Source organism: Trachurus trachurus, assembly GCF_905171665.1.
Source record: "Trachurus trachurus genome assembly, chromosome: 1".
Classification (NCBI taxonomy): Eukaryota; Metazoa; Chordata; class Actinopteri; order Carangiformes; family Carangidae; genus Trachurus; species Trachurus trachurus.
Genome location: NC_139891.1, coordinates 5,385,711 through 5,399,106, shown reverse-complemented (window position 1 = coordinate 5,399,106; position 13,396 = coordinate 5,385,711). Strand labels below are relative to the sequence as shown.

General features: G+C 43.0%; 2 protein-coding genes across 4 annotated transcripts in view; one reads left to right on the top strand and one right to left on the bottom strand.

Moving 5' to 3' along the window:
- Nucleotides 1-1,037: 1,037 nt before the first annotated feature.
- On the bottom strand, nucleotides 1,038-11,028 carry inab (internexin neuronal intermediate filament protein, alpha b; the record flags this gene model as incomplete). Its single annotated transcript, XM_083975270.1, has 4 exons — nucleotides 10,665-11,028; nucleotides 2,079-3,173; nucleotides 1,450-1,574; nucleotides 1,038-1,284 (listed from the first exon to the last, which is right to left on the bottom strand). The coding sequence occupies exons 2-4, from the start codon at nucleotides 3,129-3,131 to the stop codon at nucleotides 1,038-1,040; spliced, it is 1,425 nt and encodes a 474-aa protein (XP_083831396.1). The 5' UTR covers nucleotides 3,132-3,173; nucleotides 10,665-11,028.
- Nucleotides 5,057-13,396, top strand: part of nt5c2b (5'-nucleotidase, cytosolic IIb) — a 25,747-nt gene continuing 17,407 nt past the window's right edge. For 2 of the 3 annotated variants that reach the window (XR_014595491.1, XM_083975200.1), the window contains exons 1-3: nucleotides 5,057-5,240; nucleotides 6,781-6,901; nucleotides 11,059-11,132. Coding sequence is in view for 2 of the 3 variants with exons in the window: in XM_083975200.1 (XP_083831326.1) it covers nucleotides 6,801-6,901; nucleotides 11,059-11,132 (175 nt within the window). In the remaining variant the exon portion in view is untranslated. Of the gene's footprint in view, nucleotides 5,241-6,619; nucleotides 6,671-6,780; nucleotides 6,902-11,058; nucleotides 11,133-13,396 lie in introns of those variants that run through there. The other variant, XM_083975201.1, reaches the window with a different exon arrangement.

The window sequence follows — 13,396 nt, the reverse complement described above, 5'->3', positions numbered from 1 at the left end:
CTACGGGCTATAGCAAGCACATATGATGGGTAATAATGAGTGTGCATGATGATGGTCAGCATGGTCAATGATGAAAATAGGAAGGCATTGGCCGACCTTCGAACTTCTAACGACTGGGCTGATGGACTCCATGCAAGCATGACATCTACATTCACCATGCAAATTATGCTCAATTGATACATTTGTTTTCTTGTTCACTTCAAGTCATTTAAAAAGCTACAGTAATCCACTTTTTGTGAAATAACTTCCGTCGGGAAGTTGGTAAGGGTCGGTGCTGGCCTGAGGATCGTCATCCTGTGTTATACTGTTGTCATGCAGAACTGACTGAACCATGGTCAAACTGACTGTGATAAGACATAATTGTGCGAGAAGAGATCTAAGCAGACGCTTGTGCTTTCTCTGCACTACGGAGTATAATGTAAGAACTGTATCTGTATTGTCTAAGTGGAAGTAGAGAGAGTAACCGGCACCAGCTTAAGTGTTTTGAATGTTTGAAGTGCACACAGTAACACTTGCACACACACGCACACACACACACACACACACACACACACATGCGACCATTGAAACGTGTCAACAGTATCTCACAGCTTGTGGTAGTCATAGTGCTTGACCAGAGTTATTATCTACCGTGTATTGGTATTACTGTATCTGCTACCTAAGTGCTTGTTATCGTTCGATGTTGAGATGGTGAGAGAGAACAAGAGAGAACAGATGTATTGTGGTGTTGTATAGAGTGATGGTTATAGTAGAGTTATAATGGATTTCCCTTGGGGAACATGTGGAGGGACAAAGGGTACAAGGGAGAAGAAACCACCATAAAACAAACCTATAAACCCTGCACCCTCTTTCAAATTACCGAAACCTGGACCATCTTACTAGGTTTATAATAAGAAGGCAGGGTTTTCACCTTACACCCCCCTCCCCTGAGTGCCTCAAGTGTTAAGGCTCAAGGTTTGTTTTAGGGTGGCACAGAGGAGAGGATTGGTGGGATAAATGGAAGGTTTGGGGGTCTAGAACAGGCTTACAGTATGCTCTTAGTTTTTCTGATGGGTGGGAATATCACTGGAGTCTTGCGGCTTCTCCATCTTCTTAGTGGTGACCACTGTCTCCTCGTACACTTTGACTTTGCTCTGCTGCTGCTGCTGCTGGTCCTCGTCCTTCTTAGAGCTCTTGCCAGAGGAGCTGTAGATGCGGGTCTGGTAGCTGTAGCCTTGTCCACTGTAGGGGCTGGGACCGCTGATGCCCGTCCCGATGCGGGTCTCCTCCCCTTCCAGGAGTTTCCTACAGAGAGGATGATATAGGCAGGAGTTTAGAAAGAATAAATGATGAGGTACAAAGTAGGGGCTAGTGTATAAAGACAGAGGATAGACATTTAACAAAGGGAGAGAGAGGATTTTCTCCTTAGCAGAAGTTGCCTGTGTTTGATTGATGACCGATAGAACCAACCTGTAAGCTGCGATTTCAATATCCAGTGCCATCTTGACATTCAGCAGATCCTGGTACTCCCTCAGGTGACGAGCCATCTCGCCCTTGGTGGTCCTCAGATCATTCTCCAGCTCTACCATGTTTTCCTATAAGGACATCCAGTCAGCTAGAGGTCAACATTTCGGAACAAATATTTTGACTACAGAGGCGAAAAGCATAGAAGGGTCAGCCCCGAAGAATAACTGCAGCTCCACATGCCAAGACCCCCTCTGATTAAGAAGAAGATGTGAGAAAATCGGTTGAAATATGCGTTAAATAAATATTTTCTGTTGCTAAAGCTGACTCAAAAGCAGCACTTGTATAATTATACCCATTTAGAGCTGATGCGCTCAGTGGGCGTTGTCAGTTGCAGCTGCTGCACGGGCTGTCCCGGGGGAATGAGTTTCAGCACCACGGACAGAGCCCGAGCCACAGCTGCTGCTCCTGATTTCTATGACATTTAGATTTCTCAAGAAACAAAAAAAAACATTAAATAGAGAATTTATTTCAGGCTGCACAACTTTTTATAGCCTACTAAGAATGATCGGTTTTCCAAAATCAAATCCTGTTGATATGCGGTAAATATGTGGTGTAAAATGTGGGATAATTACCTGGTAGCTCCCAATCTCCACATTGTGCCTATCCTCCATCTCGTGGAGCTGCTTCTCCAGAGACTCGTTGGTTCCTCTCAGACTCTCGATCTCGATGGTCCTGGACTGTAGCTGCCTCCTGAACTCGTTGGCCTCTTCCCTGGTGGCGCGGATGGCCTCGTTGCTGCGGTTCGCCTGCTCAGACAGGTCCGCAAACTTGGTCTTGTACCACTCCTCGGCGGACTGCAGGTTCTTGGATGCCATGGACTCGTACTGGCCACGGATCTCTTTAAGGGCGGAGGTGAGATCCGGCTTGGACACCTCCATCTCCACGGACACCTGGGCCGCCTGCATCATGTCCGTCAGCTCGGTCACCTCCTCCTCGTGCACCTTCCTGAGGAAGTTGATCTCATCCAGGAGGGATTCCACCTTCTTCTCCAGGTCCAGGCGCACCATGGTGGCATCATCCACATCTTTCTTAAAAGCTTTGAGGGTGGTCTCCGCCTCTTCCCGGGCGCGGAACTCCTCTTCGTATTTTCCCCTGACTTTCTGCAGGTCGTCTTCAATATTATCCCTCTCTATAATCAGCTGGGACTTCTCCCCGTTCAGTTCGTCGAGCTGGGAGCGCAGTTCGCGGATCTCTTGCTGGTAAAGCTCGGCCAGGCGGGACGGCTCGGTGTGCTTCTGGCGCAGAGTGACCAACTCCGTCTCCAGCACTTTGTTGTGCTGCTCCAAGTTGCGCACCTTCTCGATGAACATTGCAAAGCGGTCGTTAAGACCTTGCATTTGTTCCTTTTCATTGGTGCGGACGATTTTGAACTCATTGTTGAGGACGCTGCTCTGGGTCAGGTCGAAGGTCTCCAGCGGCATAGGCGAGAAGGAGCGACCGGTCCTTCTGTTATAGGAGCCCAGGGCAGAAACGTTGCTCCGGGATAGGGAGGAGGACCGGTACCCTCCCCCCCGTGAGGAGGACACGTTCATCCCTGGCCGTGATGGAGAGGACGCATAACGGGGAGATTCGCCGAAAATCCTTCGGTAGGAGGAGGCGGAAAAGACTTCAGATCCGTAGCTCATCTTGGCGTGTATGGAGACAGAGCAGAACAGTGGGCGCGCCTCCTTTTTATAGGGGGACCAACCCAATCACTAATTAATGCCCGCTGGAAACATCCGGACCGATCCGCTCCAGATGGGTCAGGTATAGTCCACTCTTTATGACAAAATATGATTGATTAATATCGAGCTAAAGATGGATTTCAGATGGTAACAATTACTCTACATTAATCCCAGTTTTGGTCCAGATGTGAGGAGTTGGCACTGGTCTTTGTGTGGAGCAGATGGAACTGTCCGCTTTGGCGCAGTGGTAATGCGTCAGTGTTTGGTCGCTTGTTGCACGTGTAGCCGTAAAACAAAGATACAATAGCCTATAAAGTCAAGTCTTGACTGTAATCCTGAGCCTCGGGTGTTATGTTTCTATAGGATTCTGTTGATAAATGATATTTGCAACTGGTTGGTAGCCTATACTACAGTGACACTATCCACAATACTCCTACATCTGCAGTTTTTTTTATGAAGCTTCAACTTTAAAGTGGACAATACATTTCTGAAAAATGTGCATCATTAATTTCTATTGGAAGATTTTGTTCTTGTCAGCAACAAACTGCATCATGGTGCATTTTATAAATAAATTACTCGATAAGAGTTTAACATTAGAAAAAGTGAAAGATGATGTTATCTTCAAAGTTACTCTTGGTGGTTGGCAACGCTTTGTTTGCTGTTCAGTTGAAGAGCGTTTGGAGAATCAGCGTCCCACTGGCAAGCCTTTGCTGCCCTCTGTTGTCCAATCATTGCACACTGCGCAGTGCGTGGATATTTCAGGGCTGCTCCCTACTAAGTTGTTGAATTGCACGCATTATATGAAATGAGCTGGGGTTTGGGGTTTGGGTAAATGTACGAAGCCCCTGAACACATCTCACAGATGCATAGGTCATTTCCCCATCAAACAAGAAAGTGTGGGGCATGCATAGAAAAATGATGAGTCATCCTTTTCAGAACAATCTGCATTCATCTGAATGAGATTTCTTCCTCTTCATCCTATAGCTTCTGTGTACAGTTTTACTCCTACTACTTAGCCTATAAAAAACATTTCTTGTAGGCCTATTCTAATGATTCTGATGTTGGCCTGGTTCAAGCCTGATCATAACAGGATGTGATATTTTTGTTGTTTGCACATGCATCCCTGTTGCTGGTGTAGGCTACAGTTCAAAATTTTAAAAAGAAAAGAAAAAAAAAGGACAAGCTATCATTTTTGTGTAGGCCTATGTGTGGGCAGCAATAGCTTACATGAAGTAGCCTAGGCTATGACACTCTGGAAGTAAAACCTTTTTGCAACATTTGATGTAGACTCCGGTGTCTGAAAATGCAGAGCCTGCGAATATCTAAATATTTTTAAATTACAAATGATGTCTCCTACTTCCCATGCTTGCTCAGTATAGGATGCTTCAAGATCCCAGTTCCTGATTGGGTCCATACCAACTGTAATATCACTGAACTATATAGGAGCCCTTCTTCAGCTGATGAATGAGGGGAGAAAGCCATCAAGGACAAGTGGAGTCATAGGATGCAAAACATGCATGAGTGGAGGTGAAGGGTCTGCGTGTGTTACAGATGTTTCACCTTAACTTTTGCAAATGCATGTAAGAAATGATTAACTTGGTGCAAGCTCCCTTTCCTGCATCTTGTCCTTTGTCCAGCTGTGCAAGGGGATATAGGCCTATGTTGAATGAAAAGGGTACACGAGCTAATGTAAATGTGCAAATGCATTCATGCAACATAAAATGTATGAATTAAATTCATTTAGATATTTGTCTTGACTTTGATGCACAGATGCACACGTCACATGTGTGTGCCACGACGACAGATAGTCCCGCCTCCTGATGACAGACAAGAGTAAACGCCGCCCCTTGAACGTCTCATAACAACAGCTGGTAGCTGAAAGAGAGAGAGAGAGAGCTCAGCAGAGACACTCATCCACTGCCTGTCTGTACAGTGTACACATCCCCAGCTTTGACTGCAGCTTTCTCCAAGAAAAACCCACATTAGACATTTTTAGTGAGAGTTTGTCTCGGCTCCAGGCGCATGCTCAGACCGACGGACGGTGCAGTTGTTGTATTCAGGAACTCGGAGGTGAGTACAGTAATGCCAGTCACCGCTAAACGCAGGCAAATCTGCTCAGGCTGTTTGTGGCTTTTGTTTTTTTTTTGTTTTTTTTGTTTTGCTTTCAAAGCTAACCCGTTAGCTTTCTTTTCATCCGGACCACTGCAGGCTGTCCTCCTTCTCGTCAATGTCAGAGCAAAGAAAGGAGCAGGAAAGGAAACGGGGCTGTTGGAGCTCAGTGTTAGCTAGCTCCCTACACTTCAGCACACACACACAACGGGACCTTATTTGTTTTCCAACCCCCACGAACAATGGGCTTTACTCTCTGCTCTCATCTTGTGAGGATACTTTTATAACAGCAGCTTAAGCTAGGAGGTCGTCACAGTCACCAACGCCACAGACACCGCTGAACTGTCCTACATTTGAATAATTAACAGCTAAAGATAATAGGCTACGTAAACAGAAAGGACGAGTGGCTGTGGCAGGCAGCTCAGTCCGTGCAGTGTTGTTGCAAACGTCGACCTCCTCCTCCTCCTTCTCCTCTTCCTCCTCTCTCCACAGACCGGCCCGGGGCAGAGAGCCTGCCTGGGCTGTTTGCTCACAGCTCCGGAGCACTGGTGCAGATTTACAGTGTTTAAAGAGTGAATCTGAATCCAAGCCGGAGCAGCCCTCAGACCAGGGCCGTTGCTAGGAATTCTGCGGCCCCCCTTAAAGAATACTAAAATGGGCCCCTACCCCCTAACTTTTCCAGTTTTTTTTTTCTTAGACTACGTGTATTATAATTTTTTATTTAGCCTATTTTGTTTTGATGCTAATGCAGCATTACTATGAGTATTACTCAGGGTCTTATGCCGAATAAATCAGTCATACAAAGATTAGACTACTGGAGTTTTTTTGTGGGCTCCACTGGGCGCTGGGCCCCTAGAATTATCACCTTTCTCTCCTATATAACGGCCCTGCCTCAGACCCCTGTGGACCAGCTTCACCCCATAGGCCAAGTTGTCACAAAGGCATTAGCTATACTAACAATAATAATAATAACAATAGGCCTCATAATGGGTCTTAAATAAATAAATAATAATAACGAGGAGGAGGAGGATGTGAACATGCAACAGAATGCCTAAAAGCAGGTCCACATTGCTGCTGCACAGCTTTGTCCTTTGACTTTGCCTTTTTCACTCACAAGGCAAAGTCAGGCAGAGGGGATGTGTTTAGTGTTTGTGTCAGGCTGTGTGTTCATTATTAGACAGACCCGGCTGCCGGGGCACAGTCATCTGCAGCAAAAACAACCCACAGGTCTGACCTGTTTTATTTATTTCTGATGATGATGACGCCCCTTCCTGGCTGAGGGTGATCATAGCTGTCATAATCCGGTATTTCATCACATGTAAAATGTTCGGTTCAGCAGAGAGAGAGAGAGAGAGAACGAGCTGACAAGTTGAAAGTTGTTTTGTTTTCCAGTCAGTCTTGTTAATCCAATCCAAAAGAAATACCTGAATTAAACTTCCATTTCACACTGTTAACTCAATTTGCATATTGATCCTGTTCTCTACCTGTTGTTTCTCCCCAGACACTGAAAGTTTTTTAAAGATGACCACTTCATGGAGTGACAGACTGCAGAACTATGCAGACTTGCCCGCTAACATGGACGGCCTGACGATGAAGAAGTACAGGAGAGAGCCATACCACAGGTAAGAAGCACATATGAGGTTTACAGGTAAGACTGGAACATTTGTGGTCACTAGTTGTCCTGGTGGAGTCAGGTCTGATACCCCTGTTTTGTTTTTTACAACCACTAATCTCAGCATCACTGAGCAATTAAAAATGAAAAGAGGATCTGTCTTTTTACTTCTGCAATATAGCAGAGTAATAAAGACCAAAAAGCGTTTTCTGAATCACTATTTTACATTTAATATGCCCACATTTAAAGTGTCACCATTGCTGCCTTCCTAGAATTTTTAATCCTGTTGCCATAATGCCTATGTAAAATCCACAGTGTATCTCACTTTATTAATGTCATTGTAATATGGTAAAATGGAATAGGCCAGTCTTATAAATGTATTGTAAAACACAGTGGTTTTTAGTTTTTTATGATTCCTCATACTGCTCTAAAGCCTAGACCACATGATAATCATTGATCATTAAGGATCTACGTATGTTATGTGTTTATCCGTGTAAGTATTCCCCATTCTGTATATATAGGTGTATGAGAACGAATTGGGGCAGAAAAAAACAGATTTTCATATGTGGTTCCACACACAACGTCTTGGGTGTGGTTTTCTGGCTCCTGTGCAAAACTCCTCTCAGTCTCATGGCAAAATGTCACCAGACTGTTAAAGTGAGAGAGTACATGAACTCAAAGCCTGTTGAGATTTTTCACAGCGGGCGTCGATGTTTGCGTAAAAGCGTTTCGACACTGAGTTCCTTTGTTATACGGACAGTTGACTTGAAGTGACCTTTAGGCCTTCTGGCTCACGTAAGAAGGAATTTATTTCTTGTTGTAGTAATAACACGTGTGTTGTTGTTCAATGTTTAACTCACGCGATGTCATATGTGTCCACTGGGCACTACTGTTCTTCCTCACCATTATGTAACACGCTGTGCTCAAAGGGGTTTATGAAACCATCAGTCATCGTTTGGCTCTGCCTGCGCTGTGCTGACATATGTCAGAAACACACACACGCGTGCAAAGATAACAAAGATGCAGCGTTGATGTCGACAAAATATTTGTGACATGTAACGTGTTCAGGTTTCTTCATCTGTTTAATTGATTTCATGTAAGAGAATGTGAAAGGTGACCTTTTGATCATCTCATGGACAGACAAAGGCCATTCCTTCAGAGTAAGAGCTCAGCTGGGGCAATGCTGCCTGATAGAGCCCTGATAATGGTGTATCACATAGCAGAGGGCTGGCGACGCTGGCCAGCGCAGATAAACTTTGAATCAGTCGCTGTCTACATGAGATTAGAGGCAGTGGAAAAAATCTGGCAGATTGTTGCACAGCTGCACTCGCAGTAAAAGTCATGAGGGATTCTCTGGTAGGTGTGGCGTGGTCCATGTGGGCTATTTGAGGCATTACTCTTATCAGTGGGGCTAAAGTCGAAGCTGAGCACAAGTCATCCCCTCCCACCCCCACCCACTGTCAATATGGGTGAGCTTAGGAGAGGCACAATCTTACTTATCATTTATGGCCGTCCTTTACTTCGCCTCCCACACAGGCATCATTATTCCTGAGGTCATGACAACAGCGCCACAAAATAGAACAGATTTAGATTTAAATCCTTTCACTGGTGAAGGCAAAAGCCGCTCTGCGCTCATCACCGTTGACAGGAAAGATGTATATTTGTTTTGGTTGTTCAGGAGCACCTCAGCTTTCAACAAGTCATTATTTTACAGAGGAAAAATGAGGTCTGACTTATTTTTAGACGCAGCTAAAATTAAAATAGATAAATAAATAATTCGAATCATGTAGAAATTCAGCTGAAATGATGGCATTGAAATATTTTATTCTAGTTTTACAGTTTCAGAAACTAGATTTCCTAGTTCATATACTGTAGATGTGGATTTTTTGATTTTCTCAAACAGTTTCAAATCATATAATTATGTTTTTGAATGACTAACGTGATCTGGCGGCCTGGATGTTGAAGTTTTCATGTTAAAATGTAGCGTTTGAATTTAATCAACTTGAGAAACATAACTCAAGTTGAGTTTATGGATTTTGCAATTTGATCAGAGTGAACATACTTTTTTTTTAATGTTAAGCCACAAGTTCTGTGCTTTCAAAATAAAATAATTCAATTTCACGATCAGATATTAGATTTTTTTTTTTTTATCTTATATTGCTTCCATAAAATATATTCATGTCATTAGTTGTAGCCCTGTGAGTAGTGTTGAGTGATAGGAGCAGCTTGGGACAGGAGCTTGCTTGATTCTACCTGACTTGTGATGGTTCTGGAGGTCTTTGAGGGCCCACAAACATCACGCTGCACAACAACAGCCCTGACTGACAGCGCACAACAACAGAGAATGACGCGGAATGGCCACAATCATTTTTGCAACAAGTCAGAAAATTTCTGAATGGCAAGAAAGCAAAGAGAGAGAGGGAGGGGGCATATTGTTTCCTGGGCCAGAGCTATCCTGTGCTGCTGGAGCAGGGCAGACCAACGGAGAGTCAAACTGAGGTTTAATTTCACACAGAATGCATCGCCGGTGGTCTGCTGGACTAAGATCTAAATGGGAACTAGTTCACTATGGATCCGCTGCCAGGTATTTCACAAGTGATTTGGGAATTGCTAAATACGGGGAGGTCATTGTCACAGATTGATGATACGTTTGTTTGCTGAGTCAATGTTGTGTTATTTGAGTTCTTGTGCCACATTTTTGTGCTAGTTGTGAGTGATGTAAACTTGTTTTTTTTTATTATTATTATTATTCAGTGTGACATTTTTATTCCACTTTAGTTGACTGACATTTTTTTTTAGTGTGACTAAATATTGACCCGTGTGGAAATATTTAGGAACACGGCCACACATTCAGCTCAGTCACAGATGTTGAAGATAGGTTAGTTTGTGCCAGCAGTTGGAAGTTAAGATAGCAGTGTGTTTGTGTGTGTGTGTGTGTCTGTCTTTTCTGTGGAAGCAGTGTCAGCCAGGGTATGTAAACACTGTCTATCACTGTGCCCACTCTGGACCCCGGTCTGCTGACAGATTTATGAGGGCAGTAGAGCTGTTTCCTGGAAGATTCCTCAGGTTAGGTTTGTAGGGTTTTACCGTCCCCATGTTTAGAGCTTGGTGAACTCCCTGTGGTGTTACCCAGCCCCAGACTGAAGGCACAAGGCAGCCCCCCGCATTTTAAATTACTCACTGACTTTTAAGTTTTCGTGTTATGCACAGTTCTTTATTAATTAATATTATTGTTATTATGTAGAAAGTTGTTAGTACTGTGTATGATAAAACCCAAAATTGTGAAGTAGAGATATGATAATCAGCGTTTCACTTCATGTCCCAGTATTTTCAGATATTGTGATGCCTGAAGCAGAATAATTCATTGTTACTGGCCTGACATTGGTCTGATATCATTCCCCAGCAACATGCCTGGTGCACTTGTAGAATAGCAGTTTCAGAAATATGTACTTGACATTCAGCTCTAATTTAGACTTCAACAAGCTCAGCTTATTAGGTGGGTTTTTATTTTTCCAGTGGTTGATGTTCAATTAATTAATTGTTACGATGTAAAACTACTTTTAACATTTTGCTAATTCTTGATATAAAACAAAACCACAGTGTAAGGACACTGATGAAAATAAAGCTACACTTTTAATTTGGAATAGAATAGATAATGACACCTAAATTGAATCTTGCATTCATTCATGTTGAAATATTACTTAACATGGCTTTTATGTTTTTTCTATTGTTGGCTTATTATGGGTTCAACTATGGTTTTCATTAGCACTCACTGACACAGTGTGCAGCCAGACAAGACAGTCTGTGCAGTCTCTGCAGTTGTCCTTCAGGGAGCTCCTGTGGATCTGCAGCAAAAAGGGGGAATAATTTATTTTCAGTATCCACGAGTAACTCAGTGACAGAGTATATTAGTCATACATTCAAAAAGCAAAGAGTGTGAACAAATTATTCACATTTCATGGTGTGTTTCATTCACCTGCTGAGTAGTGAGGCCTATTCGAACATATACTACTGTGTTTCAGCTGTGTTATCGGGCGACTCAGTATGTGAACCAGCCCAGTATTTTCCCAAGGGAACAAATTCTTCCTTTATTCTGCTAAAACAAAAGCTAATCCAATAGTTGAAGATTGCATTGCAGCTAAAACATTTCCCTCTTGTTCTTTCCAGAGTGTTTGTCAACAGAAGCTTGGCAATGGAGAAGATTAAGTGCTTTGGCTTTGACATGGATTACACTTTAGCAGGTAAGTTGATACACATCATCTGACTTATCACCACTAGTGCTAAAAACAAAACTGTTTCTTTATCATTGAGTGTCTTTGGGATTTCTGACTTCTGATGTTGAGACGTCACTTTGGGCCTTTGACCGACAGATATTATCCTCGACACATCATTGGCTGGCTACACCATACATTTATTCATCAAACACAATTTCTATATTCATCAGTAATTAACATAATTGTTATGTACGACAATGTGCAACTTCAACGTTAGAGTTTCAGTGTGCAGGTCGTCTGAGTTACATAGCAGCTTCTACGTTTCCATGGAGCTGTCCATCCATCCTGTTGTCATATTGATAATGCAGCCATGTCAAACTGAGCATGTGTCAGTTACAGCAGCTATTTCTATGTTTTTATATCGGCACAAACCAGTGTTAGTATTAACATTACCATCTTGCCAAAATCTTCTGTCATTGTTGTGTTTACAATACAAGAGTTGATAATATGCCCTCTCAGAAGCACTTCTTCTTCAGGGCAGCCTGGACGCTATCATGACTCGGCATTAAAAAAAAGTGACTATATGGGCCAGAGCATGCAGCCCAGAGCCAACTGGATAGCCTGGTACCTCAGCGGAAGAAAAGAAGTGATAGACGAGTGTTAAGATTGTTGCTCTAAGTGAGTAGATGAATGACGATGGTGACCTCATAAACTTTTCTATTAGATTGATAACAGTAAATTCTTCTTTCCTTATGAGCGTCATGTAGATATTAAAGTTGTATCCCATCTTATCAGCGTTATATTATCAGCTCCCCCTGAACTCCATCTTGTTATCCACAAAATATTATTGGCCACCAGGTCAATGTTGGTGACACATTGAGCACACTCGAAGACTCACGCAGCTTCCTGGTGGTTCACACAGTTTCAGATAGGTCTTCTTTTTCCAACTGACCAGTAACCAGGCCAAAAATATCCTCTTTTTTTGTGCCACTTTGTTCTGTGACTCAGCTCCAGTTTTTGGCCTCACCATCTCTATAAATAAATCTATCCTTACTTTGAGAAGTAGGTCACGTTTGTTTGTTGAGTTCACCGCTGATGGCTTTTTTGATAACGTGGATCACTCGTAGTCCGTCTCTGGCTCCGTACCCCCCGGTCCTCGTTCCGAGGGCAGGAGATTTCACGGAGGCTCAGCTGTTGACATGGCTCTCTTTATGGGCGCTCATAACCAAGTGTTAATGTTTGCTCGAAGTGTGGCTATCATGTATCGCTGGAGGATGTTCAGCTCTGGACCGCAGAAATGCTCCATGAACTCCAGAGAGTAGGAAGAATCACAGTTGCTGCAGAACTGTGATGAAGACGTGTGTAAAATTCCTGATGCATGTGCTTTTTTTTTTTTTTTTTTATGTTTTCCTTTAGACTTATTTTCTAGACTGTAGAAAGTGGAAGGGGGGGGGTGGGGAGGTGGTGGCTTCTGGCAGGAATCCATGTAAGATATATATCGGTACACCTCAAACATAGTCCCTGTCAACAGTCGTTCGTCAAATACTAATGCTTTCCCCTGTGTCAGTGTTCATACCCAGCATGTCACTGTAAAGCCGATGTTTATGACAAAGATCCACATCGTTCGTCAAAGGAAGTCCAGGAAAGCTTTCTCAGTTTCTCATTACTGTTTTTTCAAACAGGCAAATATAAAGTCTTACTGGGTTTGTCAATTTCCCACAGTGCACCTGGACATATGAAGCCAAACGTCACACTGTAAACTTTCCTTTAAAGCCAGACTGACAGTCTCTCATTTGAAATAATCAAATTTCAAACCTGTTTGAACCTTGACAGATTCAACTGTTGCTAAATCCAGAGCCACATGTCATTACGTTTTTCAAAATGAGCGCAGCCCACATAAAACCATAAAACCCGTGAGAAACAGACTGACAGTCTCTCATTTGAAATAATCAAATCTATTTGAACCTTGACAGAGCACTTTATGTTCATGTAGGACTCCATGGCTCATCGTAATTAAGAAAATGTTGATATGATTGAGCGTCCTAGATCACCGATGACGTATTATCATGTCACACCAATGATTTGTGTTGTATTTAAGTCACTGCATTAGTCAGAAACAGATATTGCTGCTCAGTGTTTTTACCAAAATGTAAACATAACCCTCACACAGTGATACTGAGGTGATGCTTGTTATCTGTGTGACAGAAGGAAGACCAATGGCCCGAGACACAAAGATGGTTTATTGTATCTCTCTTTATTGATTTAAATTCATCACCTGAACACAGAAAAGT